General features: G+C 43.6%; 1 protein-coding gene across 2 annotated transcripts; it reads left to right on the forward strand.

Moving 5' to 3' along the window:
• PHRF1 (PHD and ring finger domains 1) lies at nt 1-26,949 on the forward strand. Of its 2 annotated transcripts, none has more exons than XM_074543261.1 (18): nt 1-160; nt 5,801-6,030; nt 6,356-6,478; nt 7,832-8,064; nt 9,012-9,095; nt 10,058-10,179; nt 11,805-11,902; nt 12,447-12,619; nt 14,039-14,168; nt 14,475-14,614; nt 15,415-15,602; nt 16,340-16,459; nt 18,329-18,483; nt 19,341-22,115; nt 22,805-22,956; nt 23,427-23,687; nt 24,741-24,869; nt 25,999-26,949. In XM_074543261.1, exons 2-18 carry the CDS (start codon nt 5,940-5,942, stop codon nt 26,131-26,133), a joined length of 5,109 nt encoding a protein of 1,702 aa, XP_074399362.1. In that variant the 5' UTR covers nt 1-160; nt 5,801-5,939; the 3' UTR covers nt 26,134-26,949. The 2 variants fall into 2 exon arrangements, with proteins under 2 accessions (XP_074399362.1, XP_074399364.1); XM_074543263.1 differs by having other exon boundaries at nt 22,805-22,881.
• The last annotated feature ends 33 nt before the right edge of the window (nt 26,950-26,982 follow it).

Raw genomic sequence — 26,982 nt, forward strand, 5'->3', positions numbered from 1 at the left:
CCGCCCCCCCCCCGCGGCAGGCGCGGTGGTTGCGCCCGCTGCCGCCCCGTGACCCGCCAGTGTTTCCACAGCGCTTCCGGGGGCGCGGCGGCCGCGGGGTCCCGGCTGCGAGCGGGCACCGGGCGGCTCCGGCCGGGATGTGAGCGGAGGCTGCCCCTCGGTGAGTGCCCGGGCCGGGCGGGGCCTGCGCGCGGGGTGGGGGCCGGGGGGCCGGGCCGTGGGAATTGGCGGAGCGGCCGACCCCCGCTCCGGCGGGGAACTGCCCCGGTCGTTCCTTCAGTGTCGCTCTCATAAACAGCAACGACGGCAGCAGTTTCATTGGTTTATTGCGTTGTTCTCCGACGGGAGACGCCTCCACGGGAGGGCAGCCCCGGCTCAGGCTGGCCCCGGGTGCTCGCCGGGTTCCCATGGGAGCGTCCCGCGGGATGCAGAAGGGCCGAGCGGGCTCGGGAGCCGTGCCGCTGCCTTTGCTGCGGCAGAGACCCGAATAAATGTACCAAGTGCGCGTAGAAATACAGCGAGGGGACTAAACAAAACCCCCGGGGTTTCCGCGTGTTGTGTCCGCGCCTGTCCCTTTCCCCCGTCCCTTCTCCCTCCTCCCGCCCGTTCCCACTGCTGGTGTGCAGACACACACGGGTGTTGGAGGAGTTATCTGCTGACAAGTACAAATCAGGATGCGTGCAAGCTTTTTTTTTTTTTTTTTTTTTTTTTTTAATCGTGTATTAGCTTATCGCAAGGCCACGTTTAGTTTTAACTTTGCCTTGAGGGAGCTGTGCCTACGGAGAGGTTCTAAGCTGTGTCAGCGGTGCCTTGCCCTGGCCGCCCCACGTTGGGTGACAGTGGAGTGGGTGGGATGTTCGTAGTTCCATTCGCTGTTTTTCCTGCAGGTTGTTGCCACGTCGTGTGTTGCTGGTGTGTTTCAGGGGTGTCTGTTGGGGTCTTTCTCTGTAGGGCTGTGCACAGAATATGAAAGTGTGTGAGCTTTTTGTTTGGGTTTTCTTGTTTGTTTGGGTTTGTTGGTTTTTGTTGTGGTTTTTGATTTTCCCACAGTCATTCCCATAAACAGCAGGGGAGGCTGTAGCTAAAGATGGGACTGGTGTGAAAGACTGATCCTGAAAGGGAACTCACCAGTAAGGGTGACTCTTCCTAAGAAAAGAGGCCTGTAAAGAAAGAGGAGGATGAGCAGAATTGTAGTTAATTCACAGCTGGAAGCAGAGCCAGTGGCTGCAAGGAATTGGAGGCTGGGAATTCCATACAGCTTGGCTGCTGCTATGAATATAGAGGTGCAAAATGCTTAGCTGCTCCTCTGGGTAAGATGCTGTACTTTCAAAATGCTTTTGCAAAACCCGTGTGTTGCTTTGTTTGCATTACAAACTCCCTAAAGAGTGCACTGTCAGCTCCTGGGGAAGCTTTGGTGGGCAGTTTTCATCCTGGAATTCAGGGTGGCTAAATTTAGGGCAGGGCTGGGATGGGTGGCAGATAAGCACTTCCTTACCTACCTCAGGATTAATTTTCTGTGACTTATCTATTAGGTTCTTACGTGCTTCCACTTAAATTATTGCATAGGCAGTTCTGATTAGTGGTATTTAAGAGTTAATTTTTTTTTTTTTTTTTTTGTAATTTAAACAGGGATCTAAATTTAGATTTAGGGGACTTTTTGAAGCTGTCTGTGCATACTGGATTGGCAGTGCACAACTCTGGGCTGTAGGAGTGTCTTGTTAATCTGAATTATTTCCCTGCCAAGTTGTCTTAATTTACCTTTGGAATGTGGTGATGGCAGATAGTAGTCACACCATAACCAGATTTTTTCCAGCTGGGTGCAGCAATGATTTTGACAGCTCTAACTTTCTTTTATTGACTGTAGCATATGAAATTGTAAACAAAGTTAAATGATTTCTGATGTGTGACATTGCTTTTCCGGAGAGAACTGAATTATTTAGTTGATTGGGGAAAAAAAAACAAAACCAAGAAAAAACACAACCAAAACCCCTCCCCCCAACAAGCCAATAAAACAGATGTGCCAATGAGAACTGAAAGCTCAAATGTTTGAAAATTTAGTAGGCTTAAATATAGTTATAAGTGTTCCTTAGAGCATGATGGCTCAGTAGTGGCCCATGTAATTAGATCAGCATTCAAAACCACCCTGTGAGTAAATTCTGTGAGAAACTTCTTCACCTGCAAATAATCCTGAGTGTTACCCATGGAGGTGAAAGTAAATGCCATCTGTAGCAGCTCTTCTCTTTCTAAAAAATGTAGAAGGTGCCTGACAATTGGTGGAGGAGGAGATGGGCTGGTGCTGGGAGGGAAAGTGCCCGTGCTGGGAGAGGCACTCGCTGCTGCAGAGCTCGGTGGGCTTTGTGTCAGGGAGGTGGAACTCCTGTGTCCTTTGCAGGCTGTGCCTCCTCCTGATGTTCCTCAAGAACATACTCTTGCCTTCTCGCTGGAACATACTCCAGCTGCATTAAAATACTCATCTGTGGTAATGCATAAGGACTTCAGTTCAAAAAGCTAAATGTTTCCTGAAGTGCTTGTTTGATAAACACTTGTTCTGGAGGAAGCACTTAATCTTCTCTGTTGTTGAAGCCAGCAGAAAGCCCTGTTGCTAATACAGCTTGAAGAAGGTATTTGTAATTGCTCTTTGACTGTACTATTAAAATTACTTAAGGCATCTGTGTGTAAAAGTGTAATCTGTCTTAGCAGCAAAGCCTGGGCTTGCAGCGTGTCCTGCAGCAGAGCCTGTGCTGCCACAGGGACACAGCCCTGGGAACAAACCCGGCTGGGCCGTGCCGAGCTGAGCCCTGGGGAGAGCGCTGGTGCAGGCAGAGCGATCGAACACCTGCCATGCACTCCTTGCATCTGTGGTTTGATGTTTGTGTAGAGTTCCCCAAGTGAGAATTTGAAAACAGGGGATGTTAAGGAGGAGGGAGGATGGTGCCTGCCTTCAGCCAGCCTTGTATGCGAGCTGTAATCCAGAGCCTGGATAGATAAACTGTGTGAGTGCGTGAGGCACCTGCCCGAGGAACTGAGGTGGGGATTGCTGAAAGCATCAGTACAAGCTATTGAGTACAAGGCTAGGTTACCCTGCATCTCTGTTCCTTCCTAAATTCCTCTGACAGACTTACAAAGTGGGATGCAGAAGGGAGGATTGGTGCATGTGAGAGCTGCTTGCAGCTCAAGTGCTGTATGGGGAGTACTGCACCCCATGGCAGTTTCCAAGTGACCCAGCAGCAAAGGGTTGGGTGCCACAGGAGCATGTCCTTCACAGCCCCAAAACTAAAAGCAGCTGTAGTTCCCTGAGTCAAATGGCCTTCAGGGATAACTGGTTGTTTTTTAGCAGTCTGGCCTTTTGTGTTACAGAAGTGCAGAGTTAAGGGTTGCCTTGGAGGAATGACTGTCATCCCCTCCTCAAAGAAACTTCTTGGTTAACTTAATAATAAAAATGCTTTCCATCTATTTTGTATTTGCTAGTTGTGGCTCAGGGGGGTTAGAAAAATTCTGGTATGCTAAGTGCTGGAGAAAACAGGGCTTTTGTACAGGTGGGTGAACTCTCTGAAGTTATTATGAATGTATTTGTGTTTCACGGTGGCAATTTGTTTGAAATGTCTCCTGTGAAAAAACCCAACAACTGGGAAATGCTGCTTATTATTCTTAAAAAATAGATAGGTGTAGAGTCAGCTATGGTTTCCTTCTTTTTTTCTTAAGAGCAGCCGCCCAGTTTGGAAAAGGTTGTTTGTAAAGTAATATTTGTGATGTGCTTAGAAATCTCAAATCCACTTCATCTCTTCATCGCTTGGTTTCTCCTTGTCACTTCCCAGCTAGCCACAAAACAGACTTTTTTTACTGACAGGATTTGAAGATTTGATTGTTTGCTGCAATATCAGATTTTCTTTAACTCAGAGTTTTGCCTCTGAGCAAAGTACAAGCTTGCATTTGCAGCATAAATATGTCAGTTTAGATTGTCAAGTCACAAGTGCTGATTTGTTCACCTCTGTGCCTAAAGGATAGCTTTCCATGGGGTAGCAAGGCAAAAATACCACAGGTAGTGGTTTTATTCCACTACAGTGAAGAAATGCATGCTTGGAAATGTAGCAAGGTGTGTGTTGGTCAGAACTGAGGCTTGTAGGAATCACTTTTTGAAACAACGATCTTCCTTTGCTTTGAGGACTGGAGAGCAGGGAACCCAAGGTAATGGCCGTAGTGAAGCAGAGGCTCATCCGCGCTTTGGGTGAGCTGTGGCTGTGGTTGCCCTCCCTCACCCTCAGGGGCTCAGGAGCGCGGTGGCTGCCTGGGTGTGGCCGTGCCAGCCCGGCCGGGACCGCTCTGCTCCACAAGGTGCCCCTGGAGCAGCAGCCCTGGTTCTGCACAGACCAAATGCTCGGGTGGAACCCGTGCCTGCCCTGCCCTGCCGGGGGACTGCTGCTGCCAATCCTTCCCTTTTTGTGTCCTGCCCCTCACCTCACCACAAGCTTTGCATTGCTGTAGCTAACTGAGCTTTTGGCAGGGTATTATATAATTGAGTTTCAGCTTGAATAATTCATACGTACGCACTGCTGAAACTTGAAAAATTCCGGGTGTTTCTTTGTATTTTTTTCAGTTGCATCATGGAGTGACTGGCTTTTGATGAGTCTGTGTATTTTCAGCCAACATAAATTGTTTTTAAACAGTTTTTTAAACGCTCATGTTAACAGCCACAAATAAAAACGTAAGCCTGTGCTTAGGCAAAATTCTTACTGAAATTAGGAGAAATCTTTATGGGAACTTAGTTGTGTTGAAACTTAGTATTCTTTCTTTAGAGTTTGCTGGGATTTTTTTTCCCTGACCACTGAAGACTTCATTTGTAGTTTGGTCTACTTTAGTAGAACCTACATTTTTAAGGCTCTCTGGTGCAAAGCTGTGTGGCTTAAAGAGGGAGTGTGCAAAGGTACAGATTCAGAGCACTTGAATAAAACATAGTGTTTTGTTCCAAAAAATCTTTTAATATGCAAAATATGTAATGGGGAGCAGGGAGAGTGGGAGAAGAGCACCTGATTGAAACTTCTTTACCACTCTTATAAAAGAATCCTTTTCTTTTTCATATTGAGATATGACACCTAGCTTTAAGTGTCTGTTAATTATATATTTTCATTACTTGCTTATAGAAGCTTGCGAGGGGTCTGTCTGCCTTAATGCTTTGTAGCATTATATGTTAAAAGCTCTGATTTAATTGTCATTATGAATTTGGATCATGCAACATCTCCCAGTATCTGTCAGTTTTACTGCCAGTCTGTGCTGATGCACAGCAATTAATGTGATTGCATTAATATGCACTAAATCAGATCTTATCTTTTCCGTGGAGTAATGGTTGTGGGGTCTTCAACTTCTCTATTTCTTGACTTAGCTGTGCAAAGGCCCTTTTTATAAAATAAAGGATTTAAACTACCTAGTTTTTATTCTTTTTTTTCAATCAGGCAAGGTGGAGTATTTTTGATTCCAAAAACATATTGTCATCCTGTTAGGCTTTGTTCAAAGGGCCTCTGATCCTTTCAGTTTTGCAGTGAATTGCTGGTCCATGGGATGGTTTTAGTGTTTGTAGGTTTTCTATTGTTATTTTCAGTGGGGAGTTGTGGTTATACCTTTCGCTGTCATCCAGGAGCCCAGGATGCAGCTGAATCTCTCACGTGCACTGATTTTCACAGCAGCAGCTTTCATGCAGCTCAGCAGGGCTGTGGAGCCTCACAGCAGTAGCTGCTTGCCCGTGGCCCCTGTGAGCTGGGGGAAGGCCGCTCAGCGGCGCAGGAGCCGTGTCCCCTCTCGCACTCAGGTCTCGCGGATGCACCCGACGCTCTGTGCCCGCCTGGTGCCGGCCCTGCCCCGTGCCAGCCTGCCTGTCCTGCTGCTGGAGCTCTGCACTCCCCCCCTGCCCCTGCCCCTGCCGCCTGCAGGGGCTCCCATGCCCTGCCATGGACGATGACAGCCAGGATGAGCTGATCAACAGGAACGCTGCTCTGGGAAAGGGCAAGAGGCAGTGTCTGGCCCTCCTCAGCGAAACAGGTAAATGGGGCTCTCTGAGCATGCACCTTTCTCCTTTGAGGTTGTAGAACATTGATTTACCCTCAGAAGGCTGATAAAGATGTATTTGTGACCATTTGTCACCTTTTCCCTGGCAATTTTTTTGTTTTGCTTCACTTCATTGCTTGTGTGTGTATCAGACCGCTGGCATGCTTCCCTGGAGTTTCTCCAGATGGGCAGCTTTGATACCACTGCAGAAATCTGGGAGTTCACTTCATCCATAATGCCTTGATGAGGGGCTGTTCTGCCTGTATGTCTGCATCAAATAAGTGTTTCCTCTCCTCTTCTCTTCTGTTCTCTTTTTAAGAAAGCAATGGTGGGAATAGCTGGGATTCAGAAGATGATACTGGTAGTGAAGAGGAAGATAATGACACTGAGGAAGAGGGAGGTGGAGAGGACAAGGAAGAAAGTGAAGATGAAGAAACAGAAGGTAAGCTCTGCTCGTGTGCCTTAACAGGCATTTTTTAATAACTGTGGAAGAGCAAGATGAAAGCTGTTCTTCCAGAAACTAACAATGAAATGTAAATCCACAGATGCTGCTCTGTCAGGCCGATGCCAAAATCCTGCAGTAATAAGCAAACAAGTAATAGTGCCCAATTTCTAAGCTTTTAAAGCATTTGCATGTTTGAAGAGTGCTGTCCAAAGCAGTGGAGTTGTAGTCAGCAGGAGTGAACTCTGCCCCAGCATGAGGAGGAAAAAAAGTCAAAGTTGCAGCAATGGCTCATTCTTTTTTTCTCTTATGAAAAGCATGCTTGTTAGTTTGCTTTGGCATGGGGCTCTAAAGTGGATGCTGTGATAGGAAGTTCTGAAGATACATGTACTTCTGAAACTGCTACACTTAAATTAATATTTGGATAGACAAAAATAGATTTTTATCTGCTCTAAAGCTTGTTGAGAAGGCAAGAGCACAGTTTTCCAAGTTACTAGCTACACTGATTTAAACACAGACCAAAAAATTGATGCCAGGTGCTAAAAAGCTTCATTAATCCATCATTCAGAGTATTGTCTGTTATGTCCAGACAGGAGAATTCAGTAGAAAAGACAAGGGTCTCATTCTCATAAAAAAAAAAAAAAGCAGCCCAACAACAGTCCTCCCTCAAAGTGAGTTGGGTTTTAAGTACTTTTTCTTGCTTTTTGAAAATATCAGCTTAATTCACAGGTTTTAGGGAAAGACTAACACATCTTTGTATTTTGTACTAAAAATAAAAATAACTTTCAACAATATGTGCTGAATGCTTAATTTTACTCAAAATCAAGCTTCTTTAAGTGGTCTCTAAGGCACTTAGATCCCTGGGCTCACAAAATCATACTTTACTGGTGAAATCTTTCATTTGCTGTTCTGCAGTAGACTGTGTTGCTGCTACTTTTCCTCTGGAATGTGTCTTAAAAAAACAAAAGTTGGGTACATGGTAACTTTATTATAACTTTATTTTTTAACTTCATTGTTCAGTGGTAGCCTAACCTGTCTTAACTGTCTTGTTTAGATAATCTTTTGCTTTTCTGGTGTCTGTGATTTTAATCTCTTGCAAGACTACTTACATTATCAGGCTTTATTTTTCACCAGAGTAATCCATTGCTTTTTAGTGAAGGGATTTAGGAAGCAAGAAAACAGCAAAAAATATTGCCTTAAACTGGGGAGACTGTGCTTGACCCCTGCAGCCTCATAAAATAAGCTTACTTGGAATGTTCTGTGAACTGGACCCCTGTCCTGCCCACCCCCTCTGTCCCCTTTGATGAGGCCTTGCAGCACACACAAGCTGTTTTTTATCTCTCACTTCTTAAGATTGCGAAGATGATGAGGAGGAGGGAGAAGAGGAGGACGAAAATGAGGCCACTATGGAAGGAATGGTTGATTCTTCGAAATCAGAGCCACACTTGAACGGAGTGAGCCTCTCCTCTGATGAGGATGGTGAAAACTGCCCCATTTGCCTCAACACATTTAGGGATCAGGCCGTTGGGACTCCTGAGAGCTGCTCCCATTACTTCTGCTTGGACTGCATTGTGGAGTGGTCTAAGGTGAGCTGTTTTGTCTGTGGTGTCCTGTGGTGTTCTGGTGTGCTCTGCCCCATCCCCTGTGATCATGCTGTTGTCCTGTAATGAGAACAAAACACTGTCATATTGCTATTTGCTTTCTTAAGCTTTTTTAAACAGACTTGGGTTAGTGCTCTGTTTGGCAGGATTCATGTTTGAAGTTTGGATCTGTTTTTCTTGTACCTGTCCTGATTTGTTCTGTTCTCTGCAAGGTGTAAGGTCACAACCAAGTGTGTTTGTGGGCATCTGCAGTTCTTTTGTTTTTTCCAGTTGAGGTACTAATTTTTCTCTATGCTTGGATATATCTGCATATCTATCTTTATATTTTCTTGAGTTCTGTATTGTGACCATTGGATTGGGATCTGTTGCAACCCTGAACATCTAAGCATAGAAAAGATGCAAAAGAGCACTGACAATCGGGAGCTTGCTGTGAATTCACTTTTCAGTCAGAGTTCCTTGCCACCTGTCTAGTTGCCATAGTCATAATCCAGGGTGAGAATTACAACAAAACTTACAGTGCATGCAGCAGTAGCAGTGGTGATTAAGTTTTTAAAAAAGCAAATAAATCGCTCTTACTGAATATATTTTTAAACCATTTCTAGTTACTCATTGTGCAAAGGAAAGTAAATGACTTAAACCATGAGCACTATTTCAAGGCAATGTTTGGAAGAACTTTGATGTTGCTGGCAGTTGAATAATAACTAAATTGCTTCAGTAAAATAAATGCTTCTCTAAAAATACATGTGTAATAGAACATGTTGTTTGTAAACCAGATAAGTCAGTTTAACGTACTTGAAATGTCAAGATCAATAGCTGTTAAAATGACTACTACATTAATTTAATGCTTATTACATTAATAATTTAAGATTACTTTTAAAAATTTGAATAAAGTGATGCACTTATTAACTGTATTGGGAATTTTTTTTTCCTAGAATGCAAACTCTTGTCCAGTGGATCGAATCCTCTTTAATTACATTAACATTCGGGCACGTTTTGGTGGTAAAATCTTAAAAAAGGTAAGCCTTTGACTGTAGCAAACAACCAGGCCATTTGGCACAACATTGTTATTCAAAAGTTTATATTTCTAGGCTGTTTATGTAATGCTTGCTATCTGAATGAATTATTTTTTTCTTATTTTGAATTTGCCTTTTAAGGAAATGAGACTTTTTTTTTTTTTCCTCCTTAACCTTACTTTCTGCAATTTGTGGTGGTAGAAAAAGGGTGTTTTTTGTAACTGCCTCTTTTGTATAATGGACATTTGACTGAAAACTGTTCTGCATGAATAACCCTGTCTGTGTGTGGAAAGTGCCTTGCATTCTTCAAGTGCTGTTATAGGATGAATAGGAATAATCTAGACTTTCCATGATCTCTTCCTTATGTGCTGCTGCCAGCAATGCTGTGTAGCAGTTGGGTTTGAAGGGGGAGAGAGGCACAAGGCAGTAGGAGAGCCCGGAAGGGCACTGGTTCAGTGTGCCAGTAATTGCTCACAAAAGAACATTAAAGAGTTGTCACTGCTCTTAATTGATATCAGAAAGGTGTTGGTTTCCAGGGGACATTTAGGGGTCTGATGCTTTGTTTTCATAAACTGATGGTTTGTTATTGTTTGCATTTTAACAGAAGTGAGAGTTAACATTGAGATAATATAGGAGGCAGCAGTTTGCTCTCTTCTTTAGTCTCGTTTTTTGCATCTTTTTGTTTGTTTGACTACTTTTGATCTTATTTGTGGATTTTTGTTTTGCCTATTCTTAAAATGCAGTTTTCTACAGCCATTTGTGCCTGACAGTAGACACAATTAAGTAGACAGTTAAGTAGATGTTGTCAGGTATTTGATCATGCCCTAGGTGTGCTGAAAGAGTGAAGGTTCAGGTCTATTTTGGTTCCTCACTTGTAGATTTGCTGTAGGTACTATTGTTAGTGTGACAGTGGGTTTCAAAAAGTGCCACGTTCTGCATAAACTGTGAATCCCTGTTTTATTTAGATTCCTGTTGAGAACACAAAAACTCAGGGCACTGATGGAGAGGATGATCCAACGTTCTGTGAGGTGTGTGGCCGGAGTGACCGCGAGGATCGCCTGCTGCTCTGCGATGGCTGCGACGCAGGGTAAGAGGCTGAAATGAACCTGCATGATTGCACGTAGCCAGAGTGGGGTCCTCAGGCACTGTCTGGTATGCAGGCTGCCCCTTGCTGCTCTCTTCAGGCTCACCATGTGGCCAGCCGTGTATCCATGTGGTCTAGTGCAGGCTTCCATCCCCATGATGTGATGGATCCTTTCCTGGTCATTTAGCAATGTTTGTGTGGAGAGTCCTGCACACATCAAGGCTGCAGGGCACCAAAACAGATGACCACACCTTCAAGTGATGAAGGTGTTTGGGTTTATCCATGCAACATCTGGGTGTGGGAAGAGTAGAACCTGACATGCTTTATGTCTCCTTGAGGAGAGGATGCATGACTTGTTCCAAGTGACTGGGCAGTAGTGCTGTGCAGGAGAAGTACTTAAGATCCACAGTTTTGGGAAATGTTGAGAATTTTCTTTAGAGCCACAGCTCTTAAATGATTCTCTTACTCTTGCTTGCTTCTGTTTCTGTCCCCTCCTTGATTAATAAAATGAATGTTTAAGTAGAGTCGTAAATATACTTGAACACAGCTCTGGCCCTACTGTTTTCTGCTAGAATTTAAAGCCCTTGGGCTGCTTAATCAGTCTTCCAGCATTGTCACTTTGAAGATGTCAGAAATTACCCACTGAACAAAGAGAGATACTAGTAGAGTATGTAAAATAACTTTTCAAAAATTACTTCTACCAAGCTAACTGGACATCTGGTAAGTCTAGTTTTTCCTTTGTGTTCCATGTCTATACACACTGATGCACTGACCGTACACACATATACACTGATTCATGTTCTGGGAAAAAGACAAAATCAGGAACACTAAAGATTGTTAAGAGTACCATCAGAACACTTGAGTTTGAAATATTAAGCCAAAACAGCATTTCATACACGTCTCATATTCAAGTTCTTTCTGAATTTCCATAAGCCTCTCTCAATCTGAAGCAAACTCTGAATTGCTTCAGATTTTACTGATCTCCCTACAGTTACTATAGTTTTTAAATGTATTGTTATTTCTAGTTTGATACAGGTGTTTGATTTTTGTTTCCTTTTCCTTAAGTAAGTTCCTTATATATGCTTGATTTCTAGAGTAAGCAGTTCCAGAAGAACTTCCTGATAAAAGAACTTGCAGTCTTTACTAGCTCTCCATGGCTGAGATTAACTCTAGAAAAATGTAGAATAGCTTGCCTCAAATGCTCATAAGCATGAGCACTGTTAATATTGTGTTGGCTCATCAGCTTCATTAGGAAACTGATGTTGTTTCCTGGTTGCTCATCTCCCCAGCGCCCCTGTACTTCTCTTGCCACCATCAGTTTTGGCTCTGCACATTTCTTGCAGCTTGAGTTCAAATGACAAGTGATTCACCACACAGTGAGGGGAAAATGCTCAGTTTTCTGAGATTTTTTTGAGCCTAAAGGGATGAAAATACCATCTAGAACTAAAACCCTTGTGTAGCTATCAGGTAGCATTGTTTCTCTGCAGATTGGTAGAACAGATGCATAAACCATAGTTTCAGGCTGAAGAAAATGAATCTGCTATATGTAGCACTGGATAGAAGTGAAATGCTGTCTTCCCTAGGTAAGGAGCATATTGTTTGATTTTTCTGGGTTTTTTCCCCTCAAGGTATCACATGGAATGCCTTAATCCTCCTCTGAGTGAAGTCCCTGTAGATGAATGGTTCTGCCCTGCCTGTGCCCCCATGGGTGCCAATGGTGCTGCAGGTAAGGGTTTTGTGGTAGCCGCTCAAAGTAAATATTTTTCTCCCAGGTTGGATAATGTGAATCATGTGGTGTTTTGAAGACATGTTTAACCTCTTGGCTTTATCTGTTTCAAGTTGTTTTGATAAGCATTCTCTCATGAACCTTAGATTAGATTTGAACTCTTGACTGATGAGAGGATCTTGTTTATGAAGATTTTCATCTGCAGTTACAACCTGTGGAACTGCTTCTTGTAAGCATCCTTTAACCTTTCCAAGGCAATCCCAGCACCACAGTGTGACTGCACTGAGTTACATTGGAAAGAATTTATTAGTGTCCTGACCTCAGATTGCCAAGGTAGCAGCAATTTCTGGTACCTAGAAAAGTGCTATACTGTGATAACAGTCTGAAACAATGGTGCCTGTGCTCATTTCCTTTTGAGAGGGTAATGGCTGCCTGTGGTGGTGATTGGTTTAAGAAAGAGAGTGCTGATTTTTTTTTTGTCTGAAATTCTTCAAATTATTTCACGTGTAGAAAGACAAGTAACCTCATGCTGTTGTCGTTGAAGATGCAGATCACGTCAGTGAGGAGGAGGTGGCTGCCCTGATGGCCGATGTTGTCCCCACCACCAGCAGGCTCCGGCCTCACGTGCGGACACGGGCCATCGCCCGGACTCGGCAGAGCGAGCGCGTCCGCGCCACCGTGAACAGGAACCGCATCACCACGGCGCGGCAGATCCGGGTATCGGGGCACTCCCAGGGGCTCTGCACAGCCCTGGGCAAGGCTCACTGAAACCAGCCCCGTTTCAGTAGCTCTGCTGGCTGTGGTGGCTGTCCATAGCACAGTGCTTGGTAGTTGTGGAGCTCTTTTAGTCTGAGATGTGCAGTATGTGCAAATGGAGTACGGCACATGACCAAGATACTCTATTTTGAAATGCTGCAGCAGCTTCCTCTCTTAGCCTGCATTTTTATGACCCTCTGGTCTGAGCAACATTTTATTTTTATTCCTAGTGGCTATTAATACAAAGTTTGTGCACCACTTCTGTTTTTTTAGCATGTTTATTTGACAGTTGTTTATTTTCTTTTGTCCTACCTCCTTGCCCATAGCAGTAGAACATGTTGACTGCCTTCAGTCCAATTAAAGAGAAAAATTTTGCATTTTTAAGGTTTCTGTGTTTGTGAAAATCAGTCCCTTGTTAGAAGAGGAAAAAAACAGATGTTAGTGTCCTCAATAATGTGGCCACATGAGTTCAAACACATTAACAGTACTAGAGAATCTATGCAGGAGAGTATCCCAAATACACAGGGTCCCTGTCTTACTGTATTAAGTATAGTTTGAGATAGCTGCCATGAACTAAGATCCAGCTCACCTTAAGTTTTTATCACATTTTCCCTTGATTTAAGGACTTCCCAGAAGGCTTTAGCAGTTGTTAAATTCATTATGTCCTCCTTAATGGAGATGATATTATTTGACTGCCAAACCCCACTGTCTCCAAACCCAGGTGTTTCAATTTTAACTTTAGAAGAGTTAATAAAATAGAAGAAGTTGATGAATTATTTGATTCATTGCTGTTAAGCAATTACAGCTGAGTAGTCAGGGCTCTATGTTGAAAAAAATAGAGGAAAGTATAGTTTGAAGTGAAAGACTCTGCAAGGTAACTTGTTATTTTTCTTTCCTTCCCTACTTGTTTTAGAAGTAGTGTGGAGTCATTTCCTGTGGGTGAGAGGGATGGTGCATGGGGACTTTACTACTCCATGGTAGTGTAATCCTGGGAACCCAGCACTTCCCACTCAAGAGCTGTTCCTAGCTCCACTTCTCAGTGTGCAGGGGTGATCACAAACTGTACCTAGAAAGGCACTGTTATTTATTGCCTTTGTCTCTGAACAAAAGTGCATCTTATTTTGGCTCATACCTTGAGTTGACTGAAGCATAATTCCACTATTTGAGGGAGTGTATGTTTTGAGAAGCTGGGAGCATGCATGTAACTCTGAAGGAGGCTGAACAGCAAGGTCCTTAATATGCCAGTCAGTAGATTAGAAAAGTGACATAATTGCTTAAGTGGCAGCTTGGTGATGTGAGGGGTTTCCTCATTTGATTCTCAAATCCATTTTATAAGTAAATGTTGCTGACTGTATGATGTATGTTCTGTCCTCCCCACAGCATGTGCCGGGGTACCTGATGTCCTCCCTTCTGGATGAAACAATTGAGGCAGTGGTAGCAGGCCTGAACACAGCCATCTACCAGCGTCCCCTGGCACCACGCGCTCCCACCAGGCAGAAGAGGAAAACTGGTAAGGACATCAGGCACCTCAGGGGGGCCTGAATCCTGCAAAATACATCAGCTGTGTGCTGCCACACCTGCACAGCTGTGGAGGTATCTGTGCATTTTCTTCTTTCCCTCGACACCCTCTGCCTAGAAGTGTCATGAAAGTGGTTTTTAACTGATTCCTAAGGATGTCACTTTTCCTGCTGTGCTGTTGGTGATGTGCTGTATGTCTCTCTGAGCTGCTTTGTGTGTTGTGAGGGGACAGGAAGGGGAGTACAGTGTAAAATACAGTGCCAGCACTTAGCCAGATTGTTGGGTTTTGTCCCATCAGGAAGGTGGAAGAAAGCAGGAGGCAAAAAAAGAACTCAGAAGAAATCTGCTGCTGGGAAGAAGAGTTCAGGGACACAGCTGAAGAGGCGCAAGCGTGTGACAAAGAAGAGAAGGGGGAAAAAGACGAGAGTAAGATCACATGTGAGTGAGTTTCTGCCAGTCAGTGCCTGCCTTTTCCAGCCCTCTGTAAAAGCACTATAACATGGGATTCAGCTGGAAGAAATGCCACCTTTCAATGGTAGCAGGCACCTTTATTTCTTGTGGGAGTCTGTGCAGGATGTGTCCAGGGTACTCCAGAAAGATGCTGTATGTGGAAGTGAATTGCAACTTCTATGCTGACATATCCTATTACCTGGACTGTAGGGATCAGATTGTAAAGGATGTCCTGCAGGATTTGTGTCCTGCCTTGCCATTCAGCTGTAGTGTTTACTTGGTACTGATGCAAGCTCAGTTAAAATTGCCAGCACCTATTCTTTGTAATATTAGGCTGTGGGTGTTTGTGGCTGTGTTGTTGCAAACCCAGTTTATTAGCTGTAAGAGCTCTTAAAATCCCTGTCAGCTGTGGGTAGTGTTCTCTTGTAAATTACACTGCAGATTACTCTGCACCAGCTTGATTCTTTTTGTCAGCTACTTTAACTAGAGTCTACACCTGAGAACCAGAACTCCAGAATTTAATAAGGAACCAACAATTTTGAGTTGACATTATTAAAGATTTTGAGAAGCTTAATTTATCTGGTCACTTATATCTGATGCATGCAGTCTCGTCCATAGTTACAAGTTTCATGAATGCTTTTAAACAAACATAGACAATAAATGCACACCACTTGTGCTGGTGATGGTAGTAACCTGATGACTGTACACAGCTTAAGTGAAGAATTTGGTGCTTTAAACACAAATTTACCTGCCCTAACTTAAATAACCCAGTCTCTTTGTCTGTGCAGGGAAAAAATGAGGTTACTGCTCGCTCCCGTATTGCAAGAACCCTTGGTCTCAGTAAACCTGTGCGTGGGGCCTCACTTCCTTCCATGTACAAACCAGCTGAGCCCTCACTGGGGCTGATGAGAGCAGATATTGGTGCAGCTTCCCTCTCTGTGTTTGGAGATCCATATGAGTTGGATCCTTATGAAAGGTGAGAGATCTCTGGATTGTGATCAGGGACCTGGTAATTTAACAGCTGTTGGGTTGTTTGTGCAGACAGCTCCGTGCAGAGTGTGAATCTCACGTCTGAAGGCAGCTTTGGGTACACAACCCATGGTAACACATAATGACCTGTTCTTTCTTTCCTTTTGGGCTGAGTTACTAAACTTGTAAGGAATCAGCCTCCTCTAAAGTGATTTTCTGAAATAATCAGCCTCCTGAAAACTTCCAGTAAGATCTGTGGGGTTTTTGAAAGGTTAGAATCTGAAGGAGTTCAGTCCTAAAACCCACAAAATTAAATGGAATCTTCCATGTTTCTCCTTTTCTTACCTTCACTTTTCCAGACACTTCAAATTCAGGAGAAATCTTACTGTGCCAAATCTTACTGTGCCATTGATGCCACTCATAAACTTTGAATTTTTGGGGAGGGGGGAATCTGAAATTAATGTTGGTGAAATGTAGTTTTCCATTGAATACTTCTTTTTGATCCTTTCATAAAAGAAAATTGTCCATTTAACATTTTAGATATGAAAATATACGCTTGAGTCTCTGCTGTTTGAATCAAGCTGTTCTATTTAGGCAGAACAGAAAATAAGTATATTGTACAAATATTTTTTAATATATCATGATAAAACATATGATACTCTCTAACTGTATCTGTCATAGCGGTATCATCTCTTTGATGTGAAAAACATTTCAGACAATTTCAGGGTTCATGTTTTATCACAGTAATGAAGAGGTTCCTGCAAATCCAGATTCACCAGTGAGTGCCAAAAGGAGAGTTCTCTCCCAGTCAGCACTGAGGTCTCACCGTCCTGTAGCTAGACCCGTTTCTGTGGGACTTCCCAGGTAAAAGTCCATTGCTATTTTATTATTCTTAGTTGTCTAATGACCCTAACAGAAGAATGAACCTAGTGATCCTCTCTGTTTAACCCTTTTCTTACCCCGTCTTCTAGAAAGTGCATGTGTGTATGTGCATGCCTGCACAATTTATTATAGATAAATTTATTCATTATAGATGAATAACCACATCAATTTGTGCAAGAATTCTTTTTATTTTGAACACATAGACTCTTTCATCATACCTTTAACATTACTGTTGAAATTTAAAATTCATATTTCCACCCTCATCCAACTCTTCTTACTTTCTGGTTTGTGACTATTTATTAACCCCATTAGTATGTTTTAAATTCCAGTGTCATTAACCTTTAAAAAAACACTTGCTTCTTCGAGAGGCCTGGGGAATCCAACTGCACATCCTGAGGATGTGAGGGCTGTACCCACCTCACCCAATTCTGCTGTTTGTTGGAGCTCAGAAAATTAAGGAGAGGCTTGCTTTGACCCTGCAGTTTAACAGTGGCTTTGCTGTGTGTTGCCAGCCTGCCAAGGCCAGGGAGCCCTGGCTGCCCCCCACTGGCAGCCACAGTGAATTTTCCCTCAGGGCTGAGGGATAGGACACAGGGAGCTGGGAGCATGATGAGAAGAAAAGGGATGAGGAAAGTCACTGAGGCAGGTACCAATAGAGTCACAGAAAACTGCAAGGCTGAGGGAGCTGAAAAGAAGAAAAAAGGGAGCTCAGCTTAAGTGGTCAAAGGTGTGAAAGGGTTCCATAGCTGCCCTCTAATGCATCTGACTTACAGTGAAAGTTAGTGTCTCAGGATTAAGGCAGTCTATTTCCGTGATAACTTGGTGTCACTCCTGAAGGGCACCTTTCAAGAAGCTTTCCATGTCCTCAGAGTTATTTGAGTTGCATATTGATTAGAAGATAGAACTCTGTAGCTGATACTCAGCTCTTCTAAAGGCTCCATTGGTCTGGGCTGCACTGAGTTTCCTGGTCTAGCCTTAGCAGCTTATTCCTTTAGTGTTCCCATTTTGCCTTTCTGTTGTATGTTATTACAGGTGTTTGGTGTACACTATTTTAATAAAGTTTACTTTGTTGTCATACAGAAATGAAATCTAGCTCCATCAAAGAGCTGGGTCCCTTTGGAAGTTTTTTAGCAAACTCAAACAAAACAGCTCCCCAAATCCTATCAACACAAAATCAAAGAGAGAAAAACTGAAACACTAGAAACAGCACCAGAAACACCTTATTAGTCCATATTTCAAGAACTGGGAACTTAAACCATCTTCATGAGATAGAGCAAAGCACAACCGAGAGTGTTTGTGCTGTCCTGTGTGTGGGAGCATTGCCGTTGGTTTTCAGTGTAATTGCTCTATGCCATGTTCTTAGCTACCCCCACCAGTGGCACCTTGTGGTTAAACACTGGTTCAAGCTCTGTCATTTTTCTTTAGTTTGAAGTGAAGGCCTGAGGAATACTTTTGTGTTTGTGATTTAGTAGGGGCAAGAGAGGCAACTAGGATAGAAATAGCTCTGAAGTGGTAATCAGTGGTTTAAACTCCAAAAATGCATTTCAAATGCACTGGAAAGTTAGTCTTGATATATAACACAGTGAGCACCAGCATTTGCTAACCAAAAGTCTCAGATATGATTACTTTCTTATCTTGTGTTACTCCTGTGGGAAGTCAGTAAAAGCTTCACCTTCTGCTTGTCAGAGAAAGATGGGGACTGAATGACTCTAGTGAAGCCAAAACTACAAGTGAACTTCCCTGGCTGATCTCTGTTGATGCCCTTGACTTTGGTTTCTTTTTAATGTAATATGTGTGTATAGAACAAGTGCTGTAAGAGTAAAGGAAATGTAACCCCTCTGAAACATGCAGAAGCAGCGTGCCTGCCTTGAGTCCTGATCAAGAAGCAGAAGCTGCTCCTGTGCCTGATCTGTTGGGAAGTATCCTGTCTGGACAGAGCCTTCTCATGATGAGCAGTTCAGATGTTGTCATCAACAGAGATGGTTCACTGACAGCAAGGAAGGAAGGTAAGGACTTGGCACATCTCAGTGCCATTTGCCTCTTTGTTTCATCCACATCTGCCCTGATCCTACAGGCTGCATAGCTTTGAGCTTGGGGATACTCTTACTGAGCCTCAGAATATGTAGGATAAATTCAGTAGCTGCCAACAGTCACCTATTTTATAAGATGGATGTTCTGAAATAGTGTTGCTTGTCTGTGTTTAAATGAGACCTGAGATGATACTGGAGGATTTTATTTTTAATGCATGGTTTTCTTCTTTCAAAAGAGCTGCACAGTGATACCATGCTTTGCTTTGTTATAAAAAATGTAGGACTGGGTAGACCAGAGTTATCTTAGGACCCAGTTTTTCTGGCATGTGTCATGCACTGCTGCCGTGCCTGTGATCTGTACTTCAGTTTGAAGAGCAGGATGAAGGACCTTAGCAAGAAATTTCTTTGCAAAAGTAGAGTTCTAAATATGTGCTATCATCTCTAGCTGTGTCCTCCCTTGGCATGGTACTACTAGAAAAGAACCTGTTCAAATTGAAACTTAGAGCTTTATTCTTAAAATAAGTACCTCTAACATCCTCTCTTATAGTCATTTCTGTCAATCAGCAGCTACAGGATAATAAGCACTAATCAGGTGATATCCACAGAACAGAATAATTTCATTCCTAAATGTTAGTGTTTTCCTCAAAGATGTGGTGTGTGGCACTAAACTGTGAGTACCTGACCAAAAGAGCTGTTGGACTTCCTTATTACTGTGTGGCATATCTGCAAACCACAGTGGAACTTAAAATAATTAGCTCAGTACTTCTGTTAACATTGGCAGAAAATGTCTGGATGTGTCCTAAAAAGCTGAATTGTCTGTTTGTGTGCCATAGCTCCGTTTCACAGGAAATCAGGCAGTGACTCCAGAGTGGAGGATGGTTCAGGGCATACCAGCCCCCCAAGTGCAGCGCTCTCAGGGACCACAGCAGGCAGCTCCATGGCCAGGCCTTGCTTCTCCTCAGGACTGGGTACCCGCTCCACTGCCTTGTTCTCAGCACCCTCACTGAGCAGGAGTGAGTCTGCAGTAAGCCCTGCACAGACTGCACCGGAAAAGGCAGCTGTAAAATCAGAATATTCAATGACACCCAGGTCTGTCCAGACTCAGAATACAGCAACTTTGAGCAGGCATGGCTCAAAGTTAGATGAAATACCCAGATTTAATGGAAAATCTAAAAACTTTGTACCCACTGATTCGTCTTCAAAGCCCCTGAGCTGTAACTTGAATTCTGGCTCAAAAGCTGTAACTTTGAGGCAGCCAGTAAAACCACCTTCCCAGAGAATTGACATCTTTGAGCTTCCCAGGATACCAAAAATTAAAAAAGAAACCAGCAGCAAGCAGGTGGAGCCGGAACCTGCAGGAAGCCAAAGCTGTAATATCCCCAGCTCCTGTATAACCCAGCTGACTGGCAAGGAGAGCACTAATCAGCCAGGAAAGGGTAGCAGGGTGGAAAGTCAGAAATCAAATTCCAAGGAACCACAGCAACAGGCACGTCCAAGCGGGGTGTCTTTCTCCACCCATCCCGGCGGCTCTAGCGGTTCATCGCTGCTGGGCACTTCGAGGGGAAAAGGCCCAGGCTCTTTTGAGAGTTTTAAAATCAATATTCCTGGGAACACAGGACATTCCAGCAGGCTGGCTAACCCAGGATTTTGTAATACCTTCCGCCCTGTGGATGATGAAGTGCAGCAGAAGGAGAGTCCTTCACCGCTTTTCTCAGTGAAGAAAAAGCAGGTCAAAAGTGAAATCTATGATCCCTTTGAGCCAACAGGATCGGACTCGAGTTCAGCAAACAGCAGTCCTGAAAGGCTTGGCTCAGGGATCCCACTAACTAATATCACCAGGACTATTTCCATTGAAAATCCCAAAGTTCAAACATTTCAAACTGTCCGTCGTTTCACCCCATACAGGGTAGAAAATATATTTGGATCTGGGACTGACTCTGACGTGCCATCTAGTAACACAGAGTCTCGTGATGAGGTGACAGTGGCAAGCAGGATTGTAGAACAGATCTCTGATACAGAGGAACGAGATAATGTGGATGAGGAAGATGTCCTGAGCAGTCCTTGCACTTCATCTGCTGTTAAGGAAGTTTCTAATACAAAGTGTTTAAAGGAGGAAAGCAGAGAAGGACCCAATGTCTTCTTTAATGCTGAGGAATTGATTAGACCTAATATTAATGTAAAAATAGAACCAGATAGTCCCTCAAAAAGTGATGAGCAGCAGAAAGTCCAAAAAGTAGAACAAGCAGAGAGGCGATCACGTTCTAGATCCTGTTCAAACTCCAGCTCCCGAAGCAAGAAGAAGATGAAAAGGAAAAAAGCACTTGTCAAAGAGCATAAGAGATCACGTTCAGAGTCAAGAGATAGAGCACACTCAAGGGACCGAAGCTCCAGATCTACCTCTTGGTCAGGTGGGGAAGAGCACAGCAAAACACACACGTTAAAATCCAAGAGCAGGAGGTCTTCTACTGACCGTTCTAGCAGTCATGAACGATCAAAAAAAAAGAAAACAAAGGATAAAACCAAGGATAAAAAGGCAAAAACTTCTTGGTCTAGGGACAGAAGGAAATCTAGGTCACGTTCGGGTAGTCCTGGAAGCACTTCTGATTTTTATGAAAATAGGAAAAAGAAAAGGCGCTCTCGCTCGAGATCAAGGCGCAGGGACCGCTCCCGGTCGAACAGCGCTGAGAGGACTAAAAGGCGGAAGCACAGGAGGGACAAAAGCTACGAGAGGTATGATAAGGAAAGTAGTTTGAAGTCAAGGGACAGAAAGAGATCGAGATCCAGATCTCGGGAGAGGAGAAAGTGGAGGTCTCGGTCTCGGTCTGCGTCTCAATCTTGGGAGCGCAAAAGCAGCAAATCGAAGGAAAAAAGAGCGCGATCCCGATCACGTTCCAAAGAAAGGAAACACAGATCAAAAGAGACCTTGCTTCCTCCTGCTCCAGAAAAGGATCAAAAACCTCCAGCTGCAAATGTGACCAGGTGTCTGGAGGAACCCCATTCTCTGAAACAAGAGCCAAAAGAGGAGCTAGTATTAGAAGGGCTTTCCATAACCATCCAACCAAATGTCAAACTTGAGGAAATACAGACTGAGAGCCCAGTTCAGCTGAGAGAGGTCCAAGAAACTATAAAGGCAGAGCCCATCTGTCAGGAAGGGAGCAGTGAAACTGCATTCCCTGCACCAGAGATCACAAACATTTGTGCCCCAATTGGTGATGTGGATTCTTTTGCTGAAACAGACTTAATAAATAGTACCGATGCAGCTGTGCTTGGTAGCTGTAGCAATACAAACCTGGAGATTACAGTTAAAATAGAAAATACTGCATTATGTCCATCTCTGATGGAACAACCACCAAAGAAAGAAGTTATCGTGCATGTTCCAGCTGAGGCTGCACCAATTCAAAGCTCATCCAAAAGCAAAGTTGCAGATTGTGTGAGGGAGGTTAAGGAGGAGTGCCTTGTCTCCAATGAAAATACAAGTAATTTCACTAAACCTGAACTGGATGTGGTACCTCAGGGTCCTGCCTTGAAATCAAAAGCACCAGTGAAAAGAGTTACCTGGAATCTTCAAGAGGAGGAAAGTGGCTCATTGTCTGCTGGAAAAGCTCCAAGTAAGTTTCTTTTGGAAAACAAACTGCAGTGGAACAGGCTGTATAAGGCTTAGGTTTTTGGTGCCTGGCCAAACGTGGTTGTAGTGTAAGAGCTCTGTCATCTGAGCTGGGATGATGCTGTGGTTTGCAATCCTGAGAGCTGGCATTTTGCACTGGTTGAAATCACGAGGTGAGTTGTGTTAATGAATTGGAGAGGACGTGCTGTCAGCACAGCTCAGCCAGTGGCAGCTTGTTCGCTCGTGAAACACGTGCAGCAACCCCATCTCTGAGCTGGCAGCCCATGTCCCACCTTTCTGCACTTAACTGGAACACTTGCTTTGCCTTCAGACTTTATAAATGTTTCTCAAAACCAAGGAGGATGACAGGTCTCTGCAGCTCACTCCTGTGAATGCTGCTAAGCCAGAAACAGTTTGGCTTGGGAACCTGTGCTATTGGTGTTGACAGAGTTGCCTGTGTTGTTCTTGTTGGTTACTCTCAACAGAGAACCCAGTAGAAAGCAATTGCTGAAGGGGATGAGAAGTTCTCTATTATCAGAAGCTTTAAAATACAAATACTAAATCCTTTTATTGCTAGTTTTGTTGTTAGATGCTTTTTATTTTAATTCTTAAAATAGAATTGGGTTTGAATCTTTGACCAATTATTTTGTTCTTTGTTAAGATGTTTTCTTTTCCTTCCCTTGGGTTACCTAGGGATGCCGTTTTACAAACTGCAGCGAGCAAAAGAAGGGGCCTGGAAAGCAGAGGACTTGAACCAAACGTTAAATCAGGTGCAGTTCAATGAGCCTCCTCCAACCAATTATATGATTCCCGAGCCTATGTTTCCTGATCTAGATTCCTCTCAGGTTGGTTCCTATTCCAGCACCCACCTGTCATGGAAGGCATCCCATCTCATCTGTGCCCTCGTTGTGCACCACTCTCCTCTCATGGCAGTGTGCCTTCCTCTGCGTGTGGTACATTTCATGTAGCCTCTACACCTCAGCAATCCTCCTGTCATTTAATCTCTCAGGTGCTCCTTACATTTGAAGAAATGTATCATCTTTTAATTTGGCTCTGTACCTGCAGCTTCTGCTTTCAGCACTAGCTTGCAGAAGGACACTGCTGCCTGAGAAACTATGAGCTTCTTCCTGACTGTCATCAGGCTGTAAATGTTGGCTTAGTAGCCTTGGTCTAAGCCATCAGTCTGTGCTGCCCAGCAGCTAAAAGGGGATTGGGGCTGCTGGCAGCAGGTGGTGGATAAAGGTGCTCTGAGGACCCTGCTGTGATGCTGTGTGTTGTCAGCACAGGCCTTTACAGAGCGGTGTCTGTTCCACAGGTGTACTGCCAGAACATCCCTCTGGCAGCAGCCCTGCCCTCCAGCCTGCCCCCCTACGCCCCGGTGAGCCAGCCCACGGTTCAGTTCATCATGCAGGGCAGTCTTCCAGCTCTGGGCTGCGTGGCAGGACAGAGCCTCACCCCAGAACCGGGCAGCCTGGCTACGGCATCCGAGCCGGGAATCCAAGCTGCTTCTGTTGGAAGTGCAGAGGAACAGATCAAAGCACCCAAACCTCCAGTGGATAAAACAAAAAACGAGGAGGTGAGTGAATGCATAAAATTAATGAGCTGTTTATTTGAACTTTTTCATTTGGAAGATTTTTAATTTTCTGTACTGTATGTTCCCAGCCCTGCTGGTTTTGGTGACTGACTGTGCTAACTGAAGAGCAGCAGGCAATCCTCTCCTTGAATTCATTTGGGATTTATTTCATTTCATCTGCTTTCTATTGGTTCATCTCAATAGGACATAGAGGGATTAAAACATCTGAAATACTTTCTTAAAGTTCTGAAAATTTCTTATGTGAATATTTGGAGGGGACTTTCCAGAAACCACAGTGTCCAAGTTTCTCTAAACACTTGGTTTTTTCATTTCCCCTCCAGCTTTGAAGTTAATGTCCATTCTCATAATAGTCCTATAAAGATGTAGGGCTGTATTTTGTTCCTTATCAGCACTGAAAATGCAAAGGTAGTAAAACACTGTGGAGATCTTTCAGTGCAAGTCCCTTGCTGCTGAGTTTTAGGTTTGCTGCTCAGACCATCTGCTCTAGGCACAGTGGATGCTAACACAAGAATGAAAACAACTTAGGCTGTTATTTTGCTTCATGCCATAAAACCAAATTGTAAGATGCATTTCACTCTGAGCCTCCAATTATGAGCAAGTTTTTATAAACTTGTTTTGATGGCACCTGTAATCATTACTTCATAGGCAACTCTGCACTTTTCACATTGTCTTTAGAGCTATCTGAAGCCTTATATTGACAGTTGTGATTTGCTGTTTTTAGAATCTGATGCCTTTTGTTGGATGTATGTTTAATTTAGAGTTGTTGGAAGGAAGGGAGGGGACCAAAACCAGGAAGTCCACATTGTAGTCACTTGCTTAAAACACATGTTACATAAAGCAAGGGCTCCTCATAGCACAAACTGGTATTTGTTTCAAGACAGTAATTGACAGTAAAGGAAATCACTTTGAGGTGATTACTTGGGTTGTTAAAATTGTGAAATGAGAATTTTCATTGTTTGAGCATTTCTAAGAAAAACAGTTTCAGAAACCATTCCCAAGACAGCACAAGGTAATGAAGTTCTCTTTCCTGTGCAGTACATGAAGAAGCTTCACATGCAAGAAAGGGCTGTGGAAGAAGTGAAACTTGCCATCAAACCTTTTTACCAGAAGAGGGAGATTACAAAGGAGGAGTACAAGAGCATCCTTCGGAAAGCAGTGCAAAAGGTGAGGGCCCAGTGAAAGGGAGTGGAGAGGAGGAGCTGGGCAGGTCATTACATAGTGGCAGTGCTTTAGATTGCACTTGCCATTTCAGCAATTACATGCCATAACTGGGCTAGCAGATCTTTGGACCCTGACTCATACTCTGCACTCCTGTAGTGAAGCAGTAGTTGCTTTAAGCCAGACTCTCTGGTGCCATTGATGAGAGCTGTCAGTCTGTTCCTTTTATGAGGTCATGTTTTCAGTGGACCTGAATGTTGCTGAGCTTCAGTTGCATGAGCTGAAATGTTACATGGTCCTGGGTAAGAATGGTCAAATCCCCCTCATGAGGAACTTCAGCCAGAATTCTAGCTGTTTCTGATAAAGTGAAAAAATACTTTGTGCAATAGGTCCTTGAGCATCTGTGGTGTCCCTGAACCTTGGAAGAGGGTCTTGCAATTTTGCTGAGACGAGCTTTTCTCTCAAATCTTAGTGCTGAGTAGATCATGGCTACAAAAGACGCAGTCAGTGGTCAAGGCAGTTAATTGATACCTCAGAGAGCTGTAATTTCTCCCTGCTCTGCATTCTTGCTGTCACTGAGAAATTCCATCATAAATAAAAATCCCCAAGGTAATGGCTGCACTTTCACATCTTCTGTGTGACCCATATGTTTGTGAGAGTGTTGAGCAGTGCCAATTGCTGCTGAAGTCATTCTGAACTCCTCCCTGAAGAGAGATAAAGTAATTTGTGTAGGGTCTGTTCTTTCTTCCCTGTCTCAAAATGTGTTCTCAGAACTGACATTCTTTTAATCTGAGCATTACTTCTTCAAAAACATCCCAAAACTGGGATATCAACACTTCCTTGGTTACCACATGTTGTGTAAAACTGGATGGATGGGTGCAAAAGCCTGTAGTAAAAATTAATCTTTTTGCTTTGAGATGCCTCTGCCTTCAGTTGGTGCTCTGTAGATAAGCTATGGGCCATTCCTGAAATGCTTGAAGGAAAATGCTGCTCTTGTCTTTGTTTTCTGCTTATGTACCCTGCTATGGGCCTTGGGGGTCTGTGCAGGAATTGGCTCCCCTGGGCAGCTTAGGGCCTCTCTGCCACTTGCCTGAGCTGCTGTCGTTGACCAAGTGCCCTTTCTGATCCCCTGCAGATCTGCCACAGCAAAAGTGGAGAGATCAACCCTATGAAGGTGGCTAACCTGGTGAAGGCATATGTGGAAAAATACAAACATATGAGGAAACATAAGAAAACTGATGGTGAAGACACACGTGAAGTGGAAAACTGAGAGCAAGCCACAGCCAGCATGACTTGGACTGAACTTGTCCTAGCTGTGGACACTATGGGAATAACAGGCCTGCAGTTGCATCCCATTGCAAGCGCAGTGCAGAGAAACAAGATGATAATAGACTTTATCTATGGAACCTTCTCTTGAATTGTTTCCATATGGGAATGATTTTAGGAATTTTTTTGGATTACCTACAGCTGTAGAACTAAATAACAATCAAATGCCTCAGACCAGCAGAGTAATTCGAGGGGAAGCACAGAAGAGATTCATGTTTGGAACTCCCGGATTGCTGCAGTTTTCAGGGTTACTTGATCACATTTTTGGGCTGTGCACTTGTCTTGCAAAAGTTTGAAACTGGACACCACTTTTCATACAGTATATTGAGAGCTGTATACTGTTTCCCTTGTGTTTATTTATCAAAATATGGATTGTCTTTAGAAATCTCTGATTTAATACTTGAAATGTTGTATTTTTAGCCTGTTGGATGGCGAGCGAAGCTTTACTCGCTCTGGCATTTGGGGATTGCAGAAATGACCTAACCTTTATAAACTGACTTCAGAAACACTGCTCAAGCTGTGGTGTTTATTTACATTCTCTTGGAAGTACCTTGTTAGTGAAAAAAATTAATTTTGGGGTGGGAGATTGTGTTGCACTTGTGTAAATAATGCACTGATGGCTGGTTTTGTGTCTGCCTTTCAGGAAAAGCGAAACAAAAAGCAAGCATTGTCAATTTTCCGTAACAAACCCAAAGGATAAGGTTGAACTGATGTACAAAGCAGAAATGTGACAGAGTTTATAAAGTTATTTTGAATGGTTTTTGTCCTGTAGCAGGTGTCATTTGTTTGTCTT

Source organism: Zonotrichia albicollis, chromosome 6 (genome assembly GCF_047830755.1).
Source record: "Zonotrichia albicollis isolate bZonAlb1 chromosome 6, bZonAlb1.hap1, whole genome shotgun sequence".
Lineage (NCBI taxonomy): Eukaryota > Metazoa > Chordata > Aves > Passeriformes > Passerellidae > Zonotrichia > Zonotrichia albicollis.

What these genes read in the sequence shown, in the direction of transcription:
- PHRF1 (XM_074543261.1), top strand. Translation starts at nt 5,940, where the DNA reads ATGGACGATGACAGCCAGGATGAGCTGATCAACAGGAACGCTGCTCTG. An exon ending in GGGTGCCAATGGTGCTGCAG is followed by an intron (nt 11,903 to 12,446) that starts GTAAGGGTTTTG and finishes TTGTCGTTGAAG; the next exon opens with ATGCAGATCACGTCAGTGAG. An exon ending in CAGGCAGAAGAGGAAAACTG is followed by an intron (nt 14,169 to 14,474) that starts GTAAGGACATCA and finishes TTGTCCCATCAG; the next exon opens with GAAGGTGGAAGAAAGCAGGA.